The sequence below is a fragment of the Copadichromis virginalis genome, linkage group LG23, assembly GCF_057382275.1.
Source record: "Copadichromis virginalis isolate Kocher_CV1m ecotype Utaka linkage group LG23, C_Virginalis_male_GT1.1, whole genome shotgun sequence".
NCBI classification, from domain to species: Eukaryota; Metazoa; Chordata; class Actinopteri; order Cichliformes; family Cichlidae; genus Copadichromis; species Copadichromis virginalis.
Genome location: NC_140639.1, coordinates 5769460 through 5795507, shown reverse-complemented (window position 1 = coordinate 5795507; position 26048 = coordinate 5769460). Strand labels below are relative to the sequence as shown.

Here is a 26048-nt window from a genome sequence, read left to right as displayed (position 1 = left end):
CTCCTGTTGACCACTTTAAAAACGTACAAAAAAGTCTGGCTCCTTGGAAAGAAAAGAAATTAGGGATGAGTATGAGTGCTATAAACAACAGTACACTACAAGCAAAACAACACAAAACAGCTTGAGTAAATATAGAATAAAAATGCATTTCTTAATGTTTCTTCGTGACAGAACCGAGAACTTATGGGAATCTATTTCCTAAATATTGTCTTGTTGAACTGTAATCCACATGCAATGGTGGAAAATGAGTCTTTACCTCATTAAGAAGTATTTCATACTTCAGCTGTCTGAGATGGAGCTGGTGCTGGTACTCCACTGGTTGCCAGCCCAGGGGGCAGGCCTGTCTAACAGGTCACAAGAAAAATGTGGGGGGCCACTGGATGATTAATGAGAGAGGAAAGAAGGAAAAACAAAGTTCTGATACACAAATCTGTATTTATTCTGTGGACTTGTTTGTTTGGTGGAGCTGCTAACAGCTCATCTGACATATGAAACCTTACGATCCTTTTAGCCAGTTTCATTTGCCAGGGAGCTAAGGGTGAAGGTGGGTGGCTGGTGCAGTTAGGAGGTTCAGGAAACACTGGTGCTTTCTTTAGGAGTGCATTGTATTTTGTATCATTTTAACAGGAAACTCTTAATGTGAAAAGTAACTGATAATAAGATTAGTAGTAAAAGCACATTTTTCTAGGTTTCAGAATTGAACCTAAACATAAATCTCATTACTTTTCAGCCAATTAACCGAACTTAGCTTTAGTCCTTATCAAGATGCAGACGGGGGACTCTGGAGACTTTTTAACACCTTTTTAAAAGTTTTAACCCAGTGGGATGTTTAAACAGTTCAGCCTAATTAGTGTATTTAATTTCCATTGCTTTTACGAGGATCTTTACTAAATAAAACACTTCACATCCTGTAAACGAGTCCAAGTACATTGCACCTCATAAGCATGTCTCGTGTCTGCGCTCTGAGGACTTTCCTGAATGGCATGCCATATGACGCCACTTCCACTCTTTGGCAGTGCATCACCCAGCAATCAGCAACTGCTAAAGAGTTAGAAAACTGAACCAGAAGTTGAACCCGAGGGAGAGCAGCATCTGGCACTGTCCCGTGTCTGCTGGTAAGACAAAGGTAACACAGATTGGGAGGGGGGCCAGCGAAGGACATGACAATTTACAGAAGATGATTATAACTGTCATCTCTTGTTTATAAACACAGTCTTGAATTATTATTGCAAATCACAAGGAAATGTATTGTGTCAGCTAGACGTTCATATTTTAAATGCCTTTTAAAAAAAGCAAGAGAAAAAATAAAAATAGATTTTTCAATCATCCGGAATTAAAGTTCTAAAATTCTTTGCTTGACAAGGCACACGTAGAAACTAGAATAGAGATTTAAAGATGGAAACACACACGTGAAGCCACACACCTGTTGTGTTGCTAAATATGTATTCGCTGGTGCAATAGGGTGGAGGGGGGTTACAAATCAATGTAACTCTTGAGTTAAACAAATGCAAGTAATGCTTTAAATAAGCCACAAATAGTGAAAAAAAAAGCTAAGAAGAACAGGAAAGCACCCTTTTACTTTCAGTAACCACAGGCACATGTACACATTTGCCTTCTCTTTCCTTGCGTGTGTGTGTGCTCCTTCCCCTCTCTTCCCCCACCATACCCTTACCTTTTTTTGGACCATGATACGGGGGACCCAGATGTTGCATTTCACTGGCCAATGGTGAGAAGAGAGGGGCTGGATTGGTGTGCAGTCCCGATGCCCCTTCTTTTAAAAACGGCTGAGCTCCTGTCTCCAGCTCAGCAACTCAACTCACACGAAGGAGCAGAGGCAAGAGTTTGTCCAAACAACAGCCTCAGTCACACCTGAGGACCTGAAGTAGCTACGCTCAGCTGAGAGCTGAATTAGTTCGTATCGATGCTGTAGAGAATCGCCAGCACAATGTTGGGATTAAATAAAGTGGCGCTGCTGCTGTCTTTCCTGGCCTCGGTGGCTCTGAGCCAAGGTAGGTGAAGATTGATGATTGAACTGCTAATATATTATTATCATGTCAGAATGACACAATCCCAAGAAATTGTTGTAACTACAGATTTGCCAACAAAATGATGCTCGTGAAACTGCAAATGTTGAAAATGAACCTTGAGCAATTTTCAGTTTTCATTTCATAATCACACAAGAAAGAGGGCCAGTTTATGAGTATTAACACATGTGCCGCACAACTGACAGTAACTGTAGAGTTTCCCAAGTTGACGGCATTTCCCTAAGGATGTCAGAGCGGGATGTTGAAAGAATTTAGACAAATGTCTGAAGATGAGCTCATATGATAAGAGTAGTGCATGATTAGTGTCCGTGTACTTGGATTACTTACATTGTTGGGACATTAATCTGTGTTCAAAGTCAGCCTACTCCCTTCTGGGGATGTGAAGTCATAAAGTCCGTATTGTAAATCACAAAATGTTGTGAAAGAAGATGTGGTTTGAGGTTAGGTTTAGGAAAGTAGAAATACTTTTTACGGGGATAATAAGTCTCTGGCAATGTAAAACTAAGTCAAAGTAACATCCTTTGAAGCGATGGAAACGTGCGATAAGACTGCCTTATTACCTCTTTATCTTGAAATCTCGAATCTAAAGCCATATGCATGTTTCTCCTGCACTTTTAATAACACAAAGGAGTTGGATGGAGATGGAGTGGGATGTTAAGGAGAAGAGGTCGTGAAAACTGTCCCTGCAGTCTCGTTTAATCACAAAACAACAACAATTTCACAGTAGCCGCCACTATCAGCAAACGGAAGGCCTGCTTTATGAAAATTGTGTCCAGCTTTTATTACTTGACCAAGATCCAGTTTGAAATTATAGCTTTTTTTGCACTATTTTTCTAATGTAGCTCCCGGTTTTTAATGCTGGTTAAGTGTTGGTTATCTGCAGACATTAGCACAACACAGTTTCTTCCAGATGAGATTAGAAGTTCTTCCCAGCAAACTTCACTCTTATCGTCCACTGAAAGTTTGCCATTCTTCCTGAATGACACCAGTAGCAGCACTTTTTCCAGAGCTGTCACTTTCTGTTCGCCTTACAGCTGCTTCACATTAGGTTTTTCTCTCTTTTTTCCAAAGTGAAGGAGCTGGCAGTTCATAAAAGCAAATGAGTGTGAATACACCTTAATAGTCTCCATGTCTTGTTGGGCTCTGAAGCCTCTGAACTGTAAATGTCTTTGTGCCATTCACTGATGAGTATATATAAAAAGATTAGAGACCAGTGAAAGTGTATGTATAAATGGTGATTCATGCTGACTCTGATTGAACAGAACACTCCAATCGTAAAAGTTTAACGCCTCATGCCACGCTCCTTTAGCAGTACATCCACATCTTGCAGTAAGGTGGTGCATTTTTGTCCTTATTTCACCCTCTAACATTGGGAGCAGTCCCTAAAGATATAAACGCAGTCACCTTGGAAACAAGGTGCAATAATCACAAACCCAGTGGCCCACTTTTCCACCTGCTTGGTTTGTGCTCGGCTTAATGACAAAATGGAATAAAAAAGAGGAATAGGAGAACAGGTAAAATTACTTTACTGCCTTTTTTTTCCACCGTCACACTGGCCAGCATTTCACTCTTTCCTTTTCACTTTTGATGACCAGTTCAGCCCTCATAACTGCATTCAATCCACTGCTAAAGTAATGACTGCGTGTCTCCATCTGTCCGCTCGTCTTCATCTGCTCGCCTTTTGTTTCTAATCTGTCTCCCTCAGGTATTTCCCCACAAATACTTTCCCCACCTTTCTCCCTTCTATCTCTCCCTCAATCACACTCCCTCCTCCAAACATTCTCTCCTTGCCTTGTTTCTCAGTCACCCTCTCCACACACCTTAGAGCTTAGAGGTTTACAAGCTGTTTTTCTATTTAAAGTTGGCAGCTGCTGCTGAATGCCCAACTTAGAGGGGAAAACAGTGGTATTACCACCTTTGGGTCTAAATCTTTCTCTTCTCTTCTCTTCTCTTCTCTTCTCTTCTCTTCTCTTCTCTTCTCTTCTCTTCTCTTCTCTTCTCTTCTCTGCATAATTTTCAGGCAAAGCCAAAATAGTTGGTGAGTAGCTGGAGGGCTGTTAGTCAGACGAAGGGGTAGTTCTCCAGATGCTGACCACTGTCTGCTATAAAGCACAGAGCTGTCTGGCCAGCTGACTTTAATGACTGACGCAGAGATTACATAGGATCAAACGAAAAGGCGCAAACTCCCATTAGTGACATGCTGCAAGCCACAATCACATCTTTCATTGCTTTTCTTTTCTACTCATGTGTACAGACACAAGAAGAGATGCCAAGAAATTATTTGTTGCAGGAGTAATCAGCTGCTTTACATTTTCAGCTTCTGGCTCAGTACCTGTGCACAGGTGGGGAAGTTCAACCTCCAGATATTTTTTCTTGAGAAATTCAACACTGACTAATGTTTTTTAATAGTATCAAGGAAATAATGCGGTGTTCCACAAATATCCTCCTTTAAATACACAAATCATCTGTTATACTTTTGTAAATTCTTAAATCATGTGGTTGGTTTCCACCATTAGTTAATGTCACGGACAAAACTGCTGATTTTAAGGAGCTACAGATGTTTATAAGTTTTGAGAGCCTTTTGGGAAGAAGAAGAAACTTTGGGGTAAAGAGAGAGAGAGATAGGCACTGAGAGAAAGAGCAGACTTTTCTGAAACCACACACACCTCAGTTAAGGAGCTAGCCAAACGCATAAACAACTTCCAGATGACATGGCAAATGGATCATCACATACACAGGCCCCCACACACAATGCATACACAGTTCATGGATGGAATGCCTCTGTTATTAACAGAGGACTCCTGTGGCAGCTGTCACACACACTCCTGAGCCCGAGCACGAGCGACATCAACAAATAAAGCATAACCCCATTCTTTGAGCGAGCTGTGCTTTGTCTAGTAGGTTATGTAACACGAGGAAGGAAGCTGGTGTTTTCACATCTTTTCCTTCTTGTAGGGATCTGGAATATTATAAATAAACAGGATCCAGACCTTTTACTTAGCCTCATCTGTCTGCCAGCCTGCATCTGGCACAACCATACCTCCCTAATATGAGTGAAATCGTGTTGGGTGAAACTTCATAAGGTCCTCCATTTTCTCCACAGTTCCACTCTTCAGCAGCTTTTTTATTAGATTTTGGCTAAGGTAGAAATTTCTCACTCAGAAAGTGAAGGAGAGCAAGGCTGTCCTTCACAAAGGCACCAGGGCTTAGTGGATTTGCCTTTGTGCAGCCAGGCTGTAAGTGAACCAGCTGTATTTCAGAATGAACCACTGTGACGTAAATCATTGAACCCAAAGCTAGTTCTCTAAAATAAGACTTGCAGTTGTCACAACAGACCTATGGTGGATAAAGAGGACAATGAATGCAGCGGTGGATGAAAAGTAATCCAGTAGCTATGTTTCAGACATATAAGTGACATTGCTTGGTATTCAGGAACTTACCATGTTGCTATATGTGGAAAAGGATGCAGATCTCTTCGAACGCACCAGTGCAGCTATCTTGTTACCTTGTCCAAGGTTTGTCCAAGGTTTATGATGGTGAGCATGGCTAAAACTGCTGGCACTTGAATGTAAACATATTTCATTTTGAAATGACTAACGTAGTTGTTTCTAACAGGACAGCCTCACGTTTCCACCAAACTGCATCTATTTCCTAAACTTAACCATGCGATCTAAACAAAGCTAAACCACAACATGTCACGTCATAAAAGAAGTTTATTGTTCAGCGGTGATTTGACAAGCGCCAAATGGGCCGTTAAATCAGAAAATCAGAAGCAACATACACAACGTTTGGGTTGTGTAACAGCAGCTGCAAAAAGTCAAAGCGTAAAGACATTTCTGTTCACAAAAAAACCCCAAACCCATGAACAAGGTATAGTGCACCAGTCAGTCCCTTTAGGGTGTATTTTCCTAAAGCTTAAAAAGGAAATAATAAGTTCTAACTTTGGTCCCGTTGGCTTGAAAAACGTGTGTTACTTGCCTCTTGATGAGGTAAATTCGCTCACATACCAGCCGCATGAAGCAGTGCCCCCATAAAATCCCCTAGCATTTAAAATTCATAATGTGTTAACATGTCCCTCAGAAGCACAATAAGCTTTGAGTGCGCTGTGGGAGCCAAGCCACTTCATCCCAGCCATTACTAAGGTCACTACCCCAACATTTGCCTTCTTCTGTAGCTAATCTGGGTTTCCTCTGTCTGCTTTCTAAAACCATTAGTCACCCTATAATCCACAGAATTGTTTGCCATTTCATTTTCATCATTATCAGACATCTTGAAATGATAATCCTGCGGTTCTGCTGTGAATTCCCTTTGCTCTGGTGTGAAAAGGAAAGAAAAATGTTATGTAACAGGAGCCGAAATAGTGTTTTGGAACTTCTTGGAAATAACATGCGCTTCAGGATGGGGAGCATTATTAATTAGCCACAGGAGTTTTAATTCATTTTTAATAAAAGAAAGAAAAGGCTTCTTTGTGCACACAGACACACATAAAAAAATGAACAAAAAAAAATCCCCTCTTGCCCCTGCGGGCGGTCTATCCTTCAAGCTCGGGTCCTGTACCAGAGGCCTGGGAGCTTGAGGGTCCTGCGCAGTATCTTAGTTGTTCCCAGGACTTCTGGACAGAGATCTCTGATGTTGTTTCTGGGATGTGTTGATGATTTGTGAACATCATTGTCACTGAGAAAAACTGTGCTTTACCTGCTCGGGAGACAAAAAAAAATTGTGAAAAAACTATTTGAACTGATTTACTAAACTAAATCTGCAGGAAGAGCCACATCTGCTCACCAGATCAGTGTGAAAGCATTTGCTTCTGTTTATAAGTCATTCCAGGGTATCAGAGAGACAAAGCTGATCTGGAAAAATATCAATGGTTTTTAAAGCCAAGGCCATAAAAAAATCAACAACCATGAAGGTCAGCTGACTGTCTACGTTACCTTAAAATGTGAAGTTGATGTTTGTCCTGCTGAACTGTTATCCTTCTTTTGGTAAATCTATCAAAAGCCATCAGGGCTTGAAAAGAAATGTGGTGGCATGAAACGAAAGACTTGAAGTGAGCTGTAAAACCAGCGGGGACTGGGATCGATACCGGTCTCTGTGCTGGGCGTCTCTGCTCGTAAACTCAGCAGCGTCTCTCCCACAGTTCTAAGCACTTGCACATATTACACACGCACACTAAAGTGACATAAGCCACTTTTTGTTTCTGTCACAGACTGACATTTATTTTTTCCGCATGGCCACATTTCACATTTCTTCCCAGAGTTTCTAGCGAAAGGAGAAATGTCAAGCAAACAACTGACGCTTTTCAAAACATAAAAAAAATTGTGCCGCAGGAAAATGAATCATTGCACATCAAAGCATCCGTGAAAATGTACGGTGCATGCTTAATAAATCAAAGGGAAAAAAATTACATGAATGCCAGCTTTAATATCGTTCTTTTTCTAAAAGGTTAGTATTTGCTTACTTCTTACATCTACTGCTGTGTGTATGAACACACGCGCTTAAAAGAAGATGATGTAAGACTTATTTAGTGATGTAGGCATGCAGTTTGTGTTCAATACATATTTTGCAGTCATATGTCCTTCAAATAAAACCAATTTGCATGAAATTGCTGCATGTGTTTGAGTAAGAGAAAGAGGTGAACAGAAAGCTTCTGCACAGAATATCAGATGACTCTGCAGGTTCAGATTTTCTCAACTGAAGGTTCATTAACATCCTCAACAGTAGGTGCTTATTGATGGATCAAGAGGAGAAGGGAGGACAGAGGAGGGCAAGAAGGACTGAAGAATGAGAAGATGCATGACAAAGATTTCTGGGGGAGATTAGAGAGGGATTAGAGAGTGCCGCTGCTGAAGAGCAGCTATGATAAAAGAGAAGACAGAGAGGAGTGAAAGGGGAAATATAGGAAAAAAGAAAAGTGATGGATAGATGAAAGCTTACATCTGAGAGAAAGAAAAGGGAATAAATCTTCAGTTTGTTGTTATTTAAGCAGAAAGTCTCCTTGCCTCGAAGAAAGAGCAAAACGTGCACGTGTCCATACAAAATTGGAGTAAATCTCAGCAGCTGTTCAAAACGCACACACATTGAAAACTTGATTTTATCAATAGTGTAGTTTAAGCAAGCACAAGTATAGATATTTTCAAAAAGGTAACACACTCTCATCTCCAACACATGACTTCTAGAATTTCTTTTCTTTCTTCTTAAAGTTTCTCAAGGACAAAAAGTGTAAGCTCGGTCTATAACCAGCTGTTTTCTTGTGTACGCAGAATCACTGAGAACTGAGAGTCATTCAGACAAGAGACGGAGAGTGGCCTTCAACATGTACGCTGACTCACAGACAACAGGTACCGGCGGGAGATTGAGAGCTAATTCTTTGGCAGACATTTTCAAACCGCCAGAGTTTAAATATCAGCTGAAAGCAAAAGTGCAGGCAGATCCTGGCCAGTATTATAAAACTATCAGTACGCTCGTTATTGCTATTTGACTTGCTGATTTAGCAGCCTTACTAATGGCTGTGACTAAAACTTTAAAGACTCAAGGTAAATCCTTTAGCGCCCAATAAAGATGTTACCTCAGAGATTTTACTCCTTTGCAGACTCGTAACTCAGAAAACTTTAAACTCCAAGGCATGAGGCCGAGACATAATTTTAGACGCAGTGTGTTTTGTCTTTGTATGGTGTCCATTGCTTTTAAGAACATATCTGCTTGGAAATAATAGAAAAAAGATGGTCCTTTTAACTTTGTCTAAGTCATCCAGCGATGCTGTCTAGACATCCTTGGCTACAGTAGTAATAATAGTTAATTACAAAAATACTTAATTACAGATACTTTATTCAATGGAATAATAGAAGCAAATAAAGACAGGGCTCAAGTCTGGACCCAAAGCTAAATAAAAATCACTTCGTGCACCATAATAATTCCTGTTTGTTCCACTAAAGGCCTGTTGTTATGGAAACTGTGTTTCTGATCAGTGAAGTAAAACAAAGAGTGGGAGTTTTTAAAACTATAATTGCTTATGTGGATGAGGTTATCTTGCAGCTCATATCACAGTTTTTTCAGCAGTTATTAAGAACAGATAGAGGTGTAACACTAAAAGACATTTCTGTACAAAAGATGTATGACTAATCTGCTTTCTAATCATTCACTGTTAGCATAGCTGGGAGGATCGTTTGCCTCAGTCAGCTTTCCGTGATGTGAACAGCTTTAAACCACAACATTAATACAATTAGGAGCATTTCAATAAACAACATTTTTTTTTAACTATACAGAAACAGCTGTCTGTAACACATAATCAATTCTTGGTGGACATTATTGTTTGGGAGTAAAGCAGTGCTTTACTTTAAAAGGAAAACAATCTATCACATGAGGCTAATCGGTTCCTTTTATTTGTAATTCCTCATGTTTCTCAGTAGGAAATTGTTCAGGTTTCAGAACATGCCACAGATGGAAAATTAAACAGAATGCCTCATGACTCAAGCCAGGGGGCATGGAAAGATCCTCAACAATACAAAGCTCCCTGGAGTATATGAAGTCAGTTTCAGATGATAGTTGCAGACCCCTGAAAGCTTGTAACTCATCCCTGCTGTTCAAGTCTTTCTTAATTCTTAACAGTCTCCCCCCATGTAAAACTAGCTCCAACCTCCACACCACAATTATTAGTTTTTTCTAATGTTCTATCTTTGTGGTTTTCATCCACGTCTTCCCTTCATGCGCCTCCAGGCGTGACTGAATGGACATCTTGGTTCAACATTGACCATCCTGGGGGAAATGGAGACTATGAGCGCCTGGAGGCAATTCGTTTCTATTACAGAGAGAGAGTTTGTGCACGGCCTACAGCCATGGAGGCTCGTACTACAGACTGGGTGGCAGCGGCAGAAACTGGGGAAGTGGTTCATTCAAGTCTGGAGAAGGGATTCTGGTGCATCAACAAGGAACAGCCACATGGTCGCGTTTGTTCTAACTACCATGTTCGCTTCCAGTGCCCCCCAGGTAGAGCCGATTACAGCAGCCCAGGGCTGTGGAAGCTTTTTCTTCACAGAAATGAATATTTAGCCAAAACACTACAAAAACTAAACAAATATTAAACATTGTAAACATTGGTGCATAGCTACATCTTTCAAGATTAGAATGTCCCTCTGTCCTCTGTAATATGTTTTTAGTGCAGAGCTATTGGACTGAATGGAGTGAGTGGGGCCCCTGTTCAACCACAGTTTGTAATGACGTGGGTGTCCAAGTCCGCCGAAGGAAATGTGTGAGCGCACAGCTCATGCCTCTGCTGTTGGTGCCAGCATGTCAGGGGCACCATTCAGAGAGAAGAGAGTGCACCACCCCACCATGTACAGGTAACAGCCAAATATCAATCACCACCAAATTTCGGACAGGACCCTAAGCTAGTGTAGAGAATATGGTCTTTGAACTACACATAAACTATTTTAATCAACAAAGTGATTCATAATGTCCCTTTTTATTGGTGAATTCCCCAAAACATTCCTTTTAAACCATTCAGTACACTGTAAAAAAAATTCAGTAGAAAAACGGAAAATGTCCTGGTAATTTTCTGCCAGTACATTTTCTGATTTTTTTACAGAAGTTTGACGGACTTTTCTGTAAATGATAAAACGGAAAATTCTGTAGATTTATAGTATACTCTCTGTACCATTTACGGACATTTCCTTCAGCTATAAAATGGAAAATTCCATTTATTCACAGTATATTTTCTGTATCATTAATTTATGTTTTCCATTAATAGCAACAGTCTTATTGATTGAAGCTGTTTCAGTAAAGTTCTAAATGCAGCTAAATCCTTTAGAAATCCTATAGTCAGCACAAGGGAGTTAACAATCCATTTGATAGAATGATTCACTGAAACTCCCTTCCGTTGTGTCTTTTTGTAGCTAAATGGAGTCCATGGGGTCCCTGGGGGTCATGTTCAGTGACCTGTGGTGGAGGTCGCAGGATTAGGAGAAGGACTTGCGTAAGGACTTCAGCGACAGTGCAGTGTGTGGGACGGCCTGTTGAAATCCAGAAATGTGGAAAGACTCCATGCCCAGGTATGCAAAGCCACACTGCATTTAGCTGTAGTGAGGCATTTCTTTACTTTGGTGTCTTGATCAGTATCTGCTAACATCTCAACGCTTTCTTTACAAAAGCCAAATGCCAGTATGTGTGCACTGAAGGCCATCCCAGTGAAGACTGCAGTCACTGCGTGTGCAAAGGCCACATCCTACATGGTGATATCCACAGTGTGACCGGTGTCCCTGTGGCAGGAGCCTTTGTGTCACTAGCCAGCCATCCCAAGGTCATCCGTGCCCGTACAGATGCTATGGGTCACTTTAAGCTCCTAGGAATCTGCTCTTCCAGCCCAACTTTAATCACCATCAGGAAGGAGAAGTTTGCCCCTATCACTGTGTCCACTTCCAGTAACACCACAGGCATGTCCTGGGTCCGGGCTATTCTTAGATCAGCTGGTAAGTGCAGATAAATGAAAGAAAAGTGATTACATATTTTGGGTTGTTCTTAAAATAGGTATTATTACAAGACTAGCATTATTATTATTCCACATAGTCTACAGATCCTTCAATCATATTCTCAGACGACTGAAAACAGGAAATTGACAGCTCTACAACATAAACAGTTTGGACTATTGTGAGACTTTACATAGCTTTGAGCAGTGACTTGGTTGCATGGAAACCAAATAAAAATAGACTTGAGCTGCTTTCGAAAAGGCAATTCCCTCAACAATCATTTTTCACAAGCTCAGAGACCGACGGGCGAATAAAGTGTAATATTTGAATTTTATGAGCTCTCTATGACCTGCGGCACCATTCACAACAATCAGAGTAAAGTCTTGATGATTTGCTCCTTTCTGCTTTCCACAGAAAAGCCGTACATTGTGAAGCACCCAGAGGATAAAGTGCGTTACGAGGGAGGACGGGTGCTGTTGTGCTGCAAGGCAGCAGGATCACCAACACCTGACAAATACTACTGGTGAGATGAACATCATTGTTGGCACACTCTCATAGAATAACACTCAAAAAATAGCTACAGTCCTTCCTACACTTATGAAATGTATAGTTTTTAAGTTACAGGTTATAAAACTAAAACATAAGCTCTATAAGCTAAAGTCATCTGATAAATCTTCCTATGAAAGTCATTGTACAGTCATTGTTAGCATAAATCATCAAAATAAGTATAACTGGTGGCATATTTGCTAACATTTTAGATATAATTTTAAATATAATTGCTTAGCTGATTAAAGTTCAATAAACATTCCACAATGGTAAATGGCCTGCATTTGTATAGCACTTTACTCAGTCCCTAAGGACCCGAAAGCGCTTCACACTACATTCAGTCATTCACCCATTCACACACTGGCAATGGCAAGCTACATTGTAGCCACAGCTGCACTGGGGCGCACTGACAGAGGCGAGGCTGCTGGCGCCACCGGGCCCTCTGACCACCACCAGTAGGCAAACATGGGGTTAGTATCTTGCCCAAGGATATTTGGCATGCAGCCAGGAGGCAGCCTGGGATCGAACCACCGACCTTCTGATTAGTGGCTGACAATAATGTAAAAAAGTAAAGTGAAGAACAAATCACTCTCTCTGTTTCTTTCTTTGTGTCTGTTTATCAAGGTATCACAATGGGACTCTGCTGGACAGGAAGGTATACAAGTATGAAGAGGAGCTTGTACTGCGAGATCTGAAGCCAGAGCAGTCGGGACAGTATTACTGTAAAGCCAGCAGCCCTGCAGGAAGCATCAAGTCCTCCCCCGCCTTCCTTACTGTAATTGGTATGTGTAGCACCAAACAAGAATGGCAGAAACAAAGAAACCACTTCCTCTGCCAGAGCTAATGCCCCATTTAGTTTTTTGTAAGCGAAGACGCTGATCTGGATTGGCACCAATAAGATTTTTCCCTTGCCCATGCACCACCTCCGCACCAAGTTTATGAAATGCAGACTAGTAGTATGTATGTAGTCCTGCTAAGAGAATGACAGATGTGTGACCCTTGGAAAAAGTTATATAGTGTATTTACATGTACTGCATGCAAAGCACTGAATACCAGTGTTTTTTCTGTTTCAAGGTTGTTCTTTAAGTAAAAATAGTAAAGTTCTAGTAAAATGTAATTAATCTTCATCAGACTGAGAAGAAATAATTTGCTATGATGATAGAAAGCGGCACACAGGGATTATTGCTCAGGATGGCTACCACCCGAGTGCATTTGACAATGACGTATTTAGTCAATGTCTTGTACTGGTTCAAGTATAACCACTGACAAAAAGCAAACAACCGCAACTCTACTGTATAAAGAGCAGCTGCCTCAGAGATTGAATACACAGTTAAAGAGGAATGTCAGTGCTGAGCTCAAACCAAGTCATCCATGAGCCATGTCTACGCATTAAGAGGAATCAAACAAAACCACAGTGGCTTACAACTGAAAGAGAGGAGAAAGTCAGTTAATAAACTATCTTTCATTAAAAAAAAAAACCAACATGGGAAAATGAAAAATATCAGTCTTACGATCTGGCAGAGCCTGGAGGAATAGATTTTTATTGTGTTTACATTGGTTGAAACTACAGCTTTCTAAACAGGGATTCTTTATTGTGTGAGAGGGCTCTGGACACTGTAAAACCTCAAACCCAATTTTTCCAGAACACCCAGTGTTGAGATGAAACCCAAGATTGTCAATAAATTATGTTTCTTTTCTCTCTCAGACTCAGACAAGTATGTCTTTCCACATCCATGTGGGAGAACCCCACATACACAGCTTATATTCTCCAGGTGCTTGTTAGTTAAGACACAGATTAACAAACAGGCTTTTCATGGAACAGTGCTAAAGCAATCAATTCTAGGCAACAGACAAATCCCTGTACTCCAAAAGTCATTATGGCTGGAGAGACTTTATGTGTGCAGAACAACACCTGCACCTCAGAGCGGGATGATAAACATGCCTTCATCCCAATAGTTTCTTTTCCCCTTACACATAATGCAGAAGTTTAATTTGAATAACACAATATGTTTACAGCTGTTCAGGAGGTTATATGTTTTATAATTCATGATCAAAGGAAACTTGCAAAACAATACAGCAATCTACAAATCAAACTGCTTCATGTGTTTGCAGTTATTGACTTATGTGGGAGATGGTGAGCTTGACAGGGATACTTAACTACAAACAGCCATGATATCCTGCATACTAATTATGCTGCCAGTGGGTTGTTGAACAATTGGTCGTTCCTTCCAGTTCCCAATTGGATGGTTGGTGAAGAAACCTTTTCTTAAGCTTGAAGTCTAATTACCATTTTATGCATATTTCACAATCCAACTTGGCCACTTAAATGCACTTTCAGGTCATGCAGACCTTGGACGTTTGTGTGTACTGTGTTTTTAATGTGAGCATCCATGTGTGAAAAATAAAGGTATAAATATTTTTATACATTCCACCAGCAAGTTCTAACTATTCTCTATACCTGTTCCACATTATGCTTATAAATCAATATGCAATTACCCTCAAACCAGCAATTTTATTTTAATGCTAGATTGTATATTTGACAAACTTTCAAGAGCAGATACAGCAAAGCAAATAGAACATGAACTGCCCTGTTTTTAATATGTTAACTCTGCATTTACTTCCGAAACACCATCAAAGTCACATTACACAGCAGTCAACTTAAAATTTATGGCAATATTTCTTTCATGATGATGAAAGAACAAAAGCTTAATGTCATTTATTGTCTATTTCACAGACAAAGGAGCACCAGCATGCAATTCTACCCCTGAAACACATCTCATCAGGCTACCCACAGACTGTGTTCAACCCGGGACTGACTCCAAGTACTACAATGCTGGCCGCTGTCCTCACAACAAATGTGCTGGTTCCCTAGATTTTGATATGGGCTGCAGAGATGGAGCTGGATTCTGTTGTGGTGTTAAAAATATGGAAAGCAGAATTATTGACTGTGGTAGCTACAGCCTCCCCATCCGTGCTGTGATACAGTGCGGTTGTCAGAAGTGTGTGCAGCCAACTGTGCTGGTTCGAGGTCGAGTAGTCACAGCTGACAATAATGAGCCTCTGCGTTTTGGGCACATCTACATTGGTAAAGAGAGAGTGGGTACCACTGGATACCAAGGAGGCTTCACATTAAGAATCACCCCTGACACACAGAGATTAGTTGTAAATTTTGTTGATCCTAGTCAAAAGTTTATTGACACGCCCAAGGTGTTCATCTTTGACAAGAAAAGTGGATCTATTTACCACGATGTGAAAGTGATGAGAAAACAAACACCAATTGATATCAATGCAGGAGAGACCAATTTTATTAGCCTTGGAGAAATTAAAGATGAAGACCCCATAGGGCAGTTGGTTATTCCTCCTAATTCTTTTCATAAGGACAATGGAGAAATCTACGAAGGAACTGTCAAAGCCAGTGTCACATTCATTGACCCAAGAAACATCACTACTGCAGCAGCTGCCCCTGGCGACCTTAACTTTGTGGATGATGAAGGTGACATGCTTCCTTTAAGGACCTATGGCATGTTTTCTGTAGACTTCAGAGATGACTCCAACAAGGAGGTACTTGGAGCTGGCGCAGTCCAAGTCCTCCTTGACACACAGCACGTCAAAATGCAAGAACATATTCCCCAGATGAAACTGTGGTCTTTAAATCCCGACACAGGAGTCTGGGAAGAGGAGAGCGACTTTTCTTACAGCACAACAACTACTGGTGGTCATGGAAGGAGCAAGCGCGAGGAGCGCACATTCCTCATAGGCAACATGGAAATCAGAGAACGCAGACTTTTCAATTTAGACGTACCTGAAAATAGACGCTGCTATGTCAAAGTTCGTGCCTACATGAGTGACAAGTTCCTACCTACTGAACAGCTGGAGGGTATCGTGATTAGCTTGATAAACTTGGAGCCCAAGCCTGGTTATTCTTCTAATCCCAGGGCATGGGGCCGCTTTGACAGTGTCATAACAGGACCTAATGGGGCCTGTTTACCAGCTTTCTGTGATGCCCAGAAGCCTGATGCTTACACAGCTTATGTCACAGCAATGCTGGGTGGGGAGGAACTAGAGGCAGCTCCTTCCTCCCCAAAGATGAATCCAAACATCATTGGAGTCTCTCAGCCCTATCTAGATAAAATAGACTACCAGCGTTCAGACCATGATGATCCAGCATTAAAGAAAACTGCCTTCAAAATCAATTTGGCAAAGCCTAACCAAAACAATTTTGATGAGACCAATGGGCCAATATATCCATATCAGAATTTAATAGCTTGTGAAAATGCCCCTGTTGATGCTAATCATTTCAGGTTTTTTAGAGTAGAAAAGGACAAGTATGAATACAACGTTGTTCCCTTTGAGGAGAATGATTTGACAACCTGGACAGGAGATTACCTGTCCTGGTGGCCTAACCCCCAAGAGTTTAGAGCATGCTTCATCAAGATCAAAATTCTTGGACAGAAAGAAGTCATGGTCAGGTCAAGGAATCTGGGAGGAACACACCGAGAGACAAAGGGCCAGCTTTATGGAATTAGAGACATTCGCAGCACTCGGGATATGCGAGAGTCCAATACCTCAGCAGCATGTGTAGAGTTCAAATGCAGTGGCATGTTATTTGACCAAGCTGAGGTGGACCGGTCCCTCATATCAATCCTTCCACAAGGTAACTGCCGCAGGATCAACACCAACAACCTCCTACAAGAGTATCTCATTAAACATCCACCAGTGGCTCAAAACAATGAGTCTCATGCTTTCACCATGTTAGCACCCGTTGACCCTTTGGGACACAACTATGGTATCTACACAGTCACAGACCAGAACCCTAGAGTGGCCAAAGAGATCGCTATTGGGCGCTGCTTCGATGGCACCTCAGATGGTTTCTCCAGAGAGATGAAGTCAGACTCTGGAGTTGCACTTACCTTCAGTTGTCCAGAGAGGAAAATCAACAGGGAAAGCCTTTTCCAGCGTCTGCAGACCAACCCAGGTCAAACTTTGTCTCAGATGGCGAGGGACATGAGAGAGTTAGATGGTCTGCAGATGAGGAGATCATCCACCCAGGTAGTTGCTTATCCTTCAGAGCAACGGGGTAGGACCCAGAATCGCAGAGTCACCTCAACCACCAGAAGAAGAGTATCTACACGCATTCAGTAATGCCAACAGAAGTGATAAAAAGTAGGTTGAAATAATATAATTTGATCAGTGTTTACACTAGCAATCACATCAAAATGATATATCTATAATAATCTTTTCTTTATATTGTTAGGTCTTCAGTTGAGAGTCATATGATGGCATCAAGTTCAGAAGATTGTCTGTCTGCTGATGAGTGTGAATCCCTCCTTTACTATGAAAATCACAAACCCGAGACAGACATCAATTTAGAAAACTCATTAGGTCTGACGTTTATTCGAAGAATTTGGTATATTAATTTCTCCCATCCACGGTAAAAGACAGGTATCATTTGTTTTTATGTAACTTGGTGACCAGCTTTTATTGACTTTGCTCTCATTTTATGAATGAATACACTAAATTGAGGGTTGAAATTGGAACTTTTATAGAGCTAATTTGTGGCATTCCACTTCCATAGTGGGTGTTTTTGCTGACATATCTTGATGCTTGACCCAAAACCAGAAATTTAAAAACTATAAATACTATGGTAGACCCCAAACACTTGGTAATTGGCCATAGCTTTCCACTGAACTCATGCTTTTCCTCAAGATCAGAGAGAAACCAACGTGAGGTCCTTGTTGTCTGAAGCAGACACTGAGCCCTTATTATACAAACTCAGAAACTCTCCATGAAGTGGAGGAACATGCAAAAGAGACAGTGGGGTGAAGCATGCCACCCAGTGAACAGAGAATCTTTTCAGCCATGCTTCTCAGTGTTTTTCATTAGTGTACCATATTGCCAACTGTGATTCAGACAGACGTTCTTCCACACTTACTTAAAATGTGGAAGACTGAGGCTGTCGTCATGACAAGCAAGGACCTTACTCTAGACTGGCGCTTCAAAATAACGATAATTGTTTTTGGAAGCATGACATGATTTCCTTCCCCCCCTCTGCACATTCCACATTAGAACATCACCAAACAAAGTGTTACTTATAATAATCTATTCCTCAATACTTTCATTCTCAGCAAGAAGCTCTTTCAGGGTCTAAATGAACTTTGTTTTTGTTCTAGGGCAAAGTGTTTATGAGCTGCCTTTATATCTTGAAGTGCAATAAATATCATTAAACTTGAGAATGAATAAAATTCAGCATGTTTCAAACTATAACAGTTCATGAAAAGTGCTGCTGGTGAATTAAATAAGTTTTTCATGTTGCATGTTGTGTGGCTAAGGTATTTGTACCTTGCACAAGAATCTTGTTGTTGATTTAGTTGTGTGATTTTCAGCCAATAACTGAAGTTGTGTTGTGCAACTCTTTGACTCTCTGAGTCACTGTTTTTTTTTTTTTTTCATTCTTTGTAGCATGAATCTGCTGACTTTACAATAATCTTTTTGGCTTCAGTTTGCAATCTTGTTAGTAGGACAAAAAAACTCCATTGTCATTTCTTAATTAACAAAACATGATTTCTTAAGCATGAGAATTCAGAAGAAACACAACTTGTGTTTACAAGTCAGGTTTTTATTAAGCTGTGTAAAAGTATGAGTAGCAATACAAATAGATGTAGACTATAACGCCATATGGATATGGAAATAGACACATGAATTGAGTTTTTGGCTACTTTAACTGAACTAAGTAATAGGCATGGAGTTTACTCAGTGATTAAATCTATTGTTTATCTGCAGTATGGGGTTTTGCAGACCCATGGGAGAAACCCTTCGAGCTGAACTAATCCCAAAATGAATAAGGTGCACTATGGACCTTGGAGAAACCAGAAGAGGCTGACAAGTAAATATAAGCCTGCTGCTAATTAGAAAATAAATTACATATTCTCTTGAGAACTGTAAAAACAGTTTGACTTTCACAAACAACCAAATTGAACTTAAGCAATCAGCAATAAATTGGGCACAAGAGTATTATGGACACATATTTCCTTTGAAATTGCTACCGAGCTCTCTGCACATTTAACATTTGAAGATGTCTTTTTTTTCTCAGTTCATTTGTGCTGTTATATTTTTAGTTCTGATGTGCAACAGATTTATCATTTAATATGCTGTAAATGGTATCATTTCAAACTTATAAATCTTTCTATGTGGAGCACATAACAGCACTCCAAACATAGATCTATAGCTTGGCAGCCTGTGCAAACTTCAGAATTATCATTGACCTCTCTAATCACAGGCCTGTGGGCTGTGTGTGAACGAACAGTTCAGATGTCCAGTTGGAAACAAACATGTCCCAGCAGCAGATACAGCTTCCACCCCGTAAGAAAGATGATGATTGAATCCAGGTGTAGGAAGAGATAAGTCCTATAAAATGCAATAGTTTGTGAGGTCAGCTGAAGGGGCCAAACAGATGTAGAGCAACTAAAGGAAATGTTAGACCAAAGACATCAGAAAAAAGAGAAGCAAGATTATCTAGTGATGGGTTTAATCATTTCAGGGTACGGTTTGAAAAAGAAAAAAGGGAAGGGAAAATATTAGTGGTCTTTGGCCTCATAGCCCATCACTTACAGAATCTTGAGCTTTGAAAGTGGTTGCACATGGAAGAATGCAGATTTTCTTCAGGGAATGCTTTGACAGGAGAATTGGCTTATTCATGAGAAGAAGTTATCAGGAGAGCTTGAAGGACAAGGTAACAATAATAGCCTGAGTAAACCATTATGTAAGGCTTTGCATGGAAAAATAAGCTGTGCTCTCCAAACAGCCACTTTGTCTTTAAGGAACTTCAAAGGAGATTAAAGAACCTCTGCAATGTTTGGTTTAATCACTCAAGAAAAAGTTTCCAGATACTTTAAAATCAAATAAAGACAGTTTGAGCCTGAAACCAACAGATAAAAGAAGATGAAAATATTCCTTTTTTAATTAAAAGAAACTGTTTATCTTGACTCGTTGGCAGTAGTAGTGGCAAACCTTTTACTTTATTTAGTGTCAGAATCATGAATATGATTTATGTATTTGTGTTTTAAACTTCTAAATAAATTGTTTGACATTTGGAGTTAGCTGGGTACTGGCTGTATTTTTTTAATGAACCCACTGATGTAAGGGTATCATCACTATTCTCATCTCCAAACTCTGGCAAGGAGGAGAATGAGCGTTTTTCCCAAAATGGGGAACTAATGTCTAAAGCATACTATTGGTATAGTTACAGCTTTGCAGAATTCTTGAATGGTAGAAAATTGGATATTTTCAAGTGTATTTCAATCCATCTGGCAAAATTTGAGGTTTTTTGTGGCAACTGATATTCGAAAAAAAAAAAAAGAATCTAAGGAGTGGATTTCTATTCAAAATACTTGACCTGAGTTTGCCTCTGTTCTGCAGAAAAGCACAAGTCTCTGAATCCACCAGAAACCATCCACAATTTATCAGAAACTTAAGCGTAAACAGACATATCCATTTTCTCTTCTGTATAGTCCAGCAGGGTCTCAGGGAGATCATAATTTATTCACAAGACGGTCAGCCTTACACCTTTCCACCGCTTTCTGGAGGACATGGAGAGAGTTGCATACTTGCCACTGCACCCCAGGAAGAAATCCTGAGTAGTAAAAGAATTACATAAATCAGCTCTTGATAATAGTCTGTAATGCTAACTATTGCATGGAGATGCTGAATGCTTTGTTTCTCTCTGAATTAGGTCTTTATGTGTAAATTGTGTATTGTATTAAATTTGGTATAAATGTACGAACGAACAAGTGTAAATAAATGATTTTGTGTAAACATTTTGTTTGATGTTGTCCTCTGAACTGTGTATAAGTTTAACAAATGAACAGTCTAAAAATTGGAAAAAGTTTATTTAACATGCATATATATTTTTAATAAATAAAATGCATAGATCTAGTTTTACTTTTTCCATCTTACAACAATAAACAAAGTTTACAACAAACATGATACTGATGATACTAACTTACAACAGAGGGGTGAATTTAAATGCATTGGTGTATGCAGTCCCAGAGACATACACTAGAAATACAAAAGAATATAAAATACATTTTAGGAAACATAACAACATTCTGATGAGAATCCCAATTTTCCCAATGTGCCTCAAGCGTCTCAAAACATTCCTGCGGAATCTCAAACCGTTACTTTGACTTTTCTACTGACACAAAATAGCCGTATCTCCACTTTGTTTGCACATTACCCTTCAGGTGATGAAATGTAAGACAACACAGCGAGACGTCTGGTGCACATAACATTTTTAACCAGTGGAATTATTATTGTAATAAAGTTGCACAACAGGGAGCACAGTAGGGAGGAAAACTGGAGTGTTGAGCCACACTGTCATTGACACCTTCGTGACGGGGTTCTGTGCGTCTGCCAGAAAACGAAGCTGACAGAAAATATAGTGAGTGACTGCTCTCACCACGAAGAAAAAAAAAACAACACACTGGCATCACTGCTCACACTCACACACGCACAGCTAGGAAAACACATTTTTCTTAAGTCAGTGGTGCATTTCAGGTTGTGAACCTTCCTCCGGCGCCTTACTAACCGTTCCTCATAAATCCCACTGCGTCAGTAACAGACAAACCTGTCTGTGCAGAAGACAGGAATGAAGAGAAATGCTGATGGAAACGTGTTAGCTGTGGAATTGCCACCAACTGTAACCACAGTGTCCTTGATGTGTTTTCTATTTGCTTAAACTCTAATTGGGTTAAAAAAAAAGTTTTGCAAATAAATCCTGGAAGAGAGTTTCTTCCTATGTGACATCGCTTCAAGGGCACAACTAAACAAGTCTGCCTCTCAAGTCTGGAATAATAGGAAATATAGTAAACCATGAAATAAAATGACACTTAGATGCAAAATGTGGGCTTTACTAAAGGAGACCTGTACTGGTTATTCGAAAACGCTAACATGCAAAATATGATGATTCTTTTCAAGAAATCAAGACGATGGTGTTCAGTTTTTACTCATTTTTACTCTTTATTTTATCAATTTTAATTGAATTAAAAACTCATAGTGCTACATTTTGGATACTCCTATTGCCTCTGTGATTCGAAAACCAAACTGTCAGTCTGCTGACTTAGCATCTTGGCGCAATAACCGTTTTTTCAGGTCAAGCCTTTCTTTTCTGTTAACAAAGCAAATATAAAATTAAACTATCATCAGACAAGATTGCAGTTTGGCGAATGCGTTCCTGTTTTTGCTCCCCACATGGATTTCTTTATTTGGGTGTAACCGAAGCCTGCTCAAATGCGATTGGTCAACAGAACTCGGATTACAAGTGGATTGTAAACGGAAAAAAATCTGTTCGGAGTTTTGGTAATTTATATTTGAATTATAAACAGCATTTGGAAGGATTTTCAGTTTCTTCAAGCAGATTTGTTTTTGCTTGCTAGTGCATATCAGTGCAACAAGGCAGAGAGGCTGAGAGCTTGAGAACTGAGATGAAAAATGGTGAGATCCACTCCAATTACAGGGTTTTGATCAACAATGAAATGGAAAGTGCAAATGGCTCAAATCTGAAGGCAAAAAACTAAAGTGCACATCAAATTTACTCTGCAATATTTCCACTAAAAATCACGATATTTTCTTTTTAAGGAAGAAAAAAAAACATGAAACTGCATAAATCCACTACCTTTATCTTGCATCTATTGTGTTATCAAAAATCAACAATAACCTGCTGATTCTGCAGGTTAAGTGCCTGCGCATGGTTCTCCATCTCGAATGCCAGCAGCAAGAAAAACGCAAGAAACTCTCCTGGATTTGGTCCTGAGAATACAGCAATCCAAGAGAAACAAAACTGAGAAAATGAGAGATACGGCTTAGAAATGTTTTTGGACGGCTTGGGTTTGTGGAATAAGTCTCAAAACAAACTACATTAGGTTCATTACACAAGTCTAACAAATGGACAGGAGGACAAAGCACCTGCTCTGAGGTAGATCAGCTTTTCCGATCTGGAGGAAAAGGCTGTAAGGACAGATGACTTCTGTGCTTCACATAAACATTTCCATCCTCCAGCTTGACTTCATACACTTGTTGCTGCAAAAAAAGTAAACAAAGAAAAAGAAACAGAAGTTAGAACAAAACACAACTCCCTAAGCTACTTTAGGAGTAACCTTCCAAGTCAAAAAAACCCCTGCCTGTCACAACACACAGTTTGATGTTGTTTAGTCTAACATTTGACATGAGTGACATAAAGTGATGTATATTTAAATCATATGTGGAAAACGATGAATGTAAAAGAGGATAAAATGTCAAGCTTGATTTTTTTCATTGGAACAAAACAAAACAGAAGATCTCAAGCTGAACATCACCTTAACTCTATCTGACGAGCTTTGATTTTTATGTCCTGTCTATCAAAAACATGCCATCTGTCTAAGATTAAAGGATAATTGATGTGAATGCATCAAGTCTTAGTATCAGCTTTTAGTAAATGTAAAGAACCTGATATACATTCAGGTGCCTAAATTTACTGCTCCTACATGCAAGTTAAATAAAGTGATTAATCAACACTCCTTATAAAAAGCGTTTTTGGTGTAAAACTAAAGCAGCATTATCAGGGCACACTTTATTACTGACCTGTAGTGATGTCCCTGACTTCCCAGTCCTGAGATCAAAGTTATAATCATGCCAGGGACAGAAGACCTGCAGGACTCCGTCAGCCTCCTCAATGTCCCCCTCACACAGAGGACCGCCTGGATTTCCGCACGGGAAACTGTTAATAACCGTTTATTCTCATAACAATCCCTGCTGCCATCTTTATTCTAGAAAAATGCGATACTTTCATGACACTAAAACTTAAGACAGCAGGGGGCATGATGCTATTTCCCCTCTCAGCCTTCTCTTATTTTAACAGTTAAATCACCCACAGAGACATTTTCAATAGGCTGCATATAAAAACGCGACGTGACGCGTTTGCAATGTTATACATATAACTGCGCTCTAGTCTCGCGTTTTAAAGGCCCTGCTAAAGCTAAATCTAAGCGGGTATAAATGTGTTTTTGTTGTTGTTGTTGTTGTTGTTTTTACCGGAGTGTGAACAGCGAGCATCCATTGCGAAAAACTCCCCCTTCACATAGAAGAGGCAGACATCGGAATCATAGCCGAGAGAGGAGTGCATTAAACGGCAGCGCTTCTTGGAAAGCTCCGAGGCAGGGCCTATGAGTCTCCATGAAACGCCCCCCGTGTTTCCCTCTTCATCTCCGGAGCCAGAAGCCATAAAGAACGGCGAAATGACCTGTTTTTCTATTTTGCACTACTACAGGCCTCCCTTTTTCCGCCGGTGCAAATGGATTTGACAGATCGCTCTGTGCAAATATTCCATATTAACCACCAGACCGACTGGTACAACGCTCATCCGATCGCACTGACCTGCTACCATCCCTGCTGCAGCCTGCCAGCAAACCGCGGGACGCCGTCAAAAAAAGGAGACAGCACAGCGCACAAACACAGAGCTACATATGAATATGACTGTAGCCTAAATGATGAATGAGCAGAAAAGTTAGCCTAGGCTACTCGAAATCTGCTAAAGCTGTGCAGGCTATCCGTTAGAACTGCAGATGCTCTAAAAATAACAGCAGCAGCAGCAGCTATTGGAGTTTAAAATGCAGATGCAGAAATCCATCACAAATGCATCTGTTGCATTATGAATGGGCGGTGATCAGAACCTTAATGTTCTTTGATTACAGTCTGTAACATCAGGTCGCTCTTTTTTTAGTCTTTTATATTCAAAAAATGCACACACAAAGAAAAAAAAAATCCCATTATGGAAGCTTTCTTGGTGGCCCATTGAGTTTATTGGAAAACTTAAATTTAGCCTACCAAGTATTGGACATCTTCCAAAGGAGTGTGCTAAATGTGGAACATTAGTTTTTATGTACTGTGTAAATAGTTCGAAATAATTTCTGTTATTTGGTACAAAGCAGGTTATTGTTCCTTCACTGCACATTCCATACTGTGCTCCAGACAGGTATTTCTACTGATTATTTTCAGGTTAACTTTTTCCACGGTGCAATTTTCTTAACTGTTATGTCAGTTCTGTGATCTTGCAGCAGCAAACAAAGAACATATACAATTTAACCAAATAAAGACATTAAAACACATATAGAACAACTTTGGTCTGTCAGTTTAACCACACTGACAACCATCGTGTGAGTCCACATCAGCCATCTGTCTTTGATCAAAGTTAAAGGGCTCATGATTAACACTATGTACAAAGCTGACCTTTAGAGTAGTACCAAATTTGAGGTTTCTGTGATCTACAAATTTGTTCAAATGATAATGTGCAAAAAGCAAAAACGCACACATTAAATGATAACCTGCATTTTTTTAAACTATTATTCAAATTGTTTTAAATCACTTTATTGAGCCAGTAATTATGCAGGTGGTAGTTTTGCCTTTAAGTAATGTGCCGTAGTGTCTAGACTGGAGTGATGCAAAACAGAGGCCACTTGTTCTGAATCGTGATTTTGCGAAACTGACTCATGTAAGTGCGCAACACGAGTGAAGAGCAGAATAGCAATATTGTGAAAATGTGTCAGGGACAGGAAGAACTAATGGAACTGCATCTTGTCAAGAGTTGGTGCTCTGCGAATGTAGATGCAAAGCAAGGGAGAGCCAATGCAAAGAAATTTGAGCTAAAATGCGTATGGAATGTGCCTGAAGTCACGATTCACCTCATTCTCCTTGCAGTTTAATATTTAAAAATATTACCAGCTGCCATTTATGAACAACTGTCAGTGTTTCTTCAGCAGAGTCATATCACCAGTTAGATTTTGTGTGCAGCCGTACTGAAAGATAAAGTTTGAGATTCCGTGTCAAGCAAACTTTCTGAATGCTTGCTCCTAAGAAATTGCTACGTTGTCCTCTAGATTACTGTAAAATCTGTACCTTTGATATATGCCTGGACCAACTGTGTATATGCAGTGCAAATAAAAAAATATCTCAGACATATTTACGCTGAATA

At 40.0% G+C, this 26048-nt stretch overlaps 2 protein-coding genes across 2 annotated transcripts; one reads left to right on the top strand and one right to left on the bottom strand.

The window, feature by feature from the left end:
• Window positions 1-1797: 1797 nt before the first annotated feature.
• cilp2 (cartilage intermediate layer protein 2) lies at window positions 1798-20860 on the top strand. Its single transcript, XM_085447537.1, has 10 exons — window positions 1798-2009; window positions 8306-8383; window positions 9759-10028; window positions 10199-10381; window positions 10934-11089; window positions 11189-11506; window positions 11918-12026; window positions 12674-12831; window positions 14784-17212; window positions 17304-20860. Exons 1-9 carry the CDS (start codon window positions 1946-1948, stop codon window positions 17189-17191), a joined length of 3744 nt encoding a protein of 1247 aa, XP_085303663.1. The 5' UTR covers window positions 1798-1945; the 3' UTR covers window positions 17192-17212; window positions 17304-20860.
• A 55-nt stretch (window positions 20861-20915) lies between these two features.
• Window positions 20916-24653, bottom strand: LOC146680087 (Rieske domain-containing protein). Its single transcript, XM_085447538.1, has 3 exons — window positions 24113-24653; window positions 23663-23778; window positions 20916-23122 (listed from the first exon to the last, which is right to left on the bottom strand). Exons 1-3 carry the CDS (start codon window positions 24300-24302, stop codon window positions 23024-23026), a joined length of 405 nt encoding a protein of 134 aa, XP_085303664.1. The 5' UTR covers window positions 24303-24653; the 3' UTR covers window positions 20916-23023.
• Between the last annotated feature and the right edge of the window lie 1395 nt (window positions 24654-26048).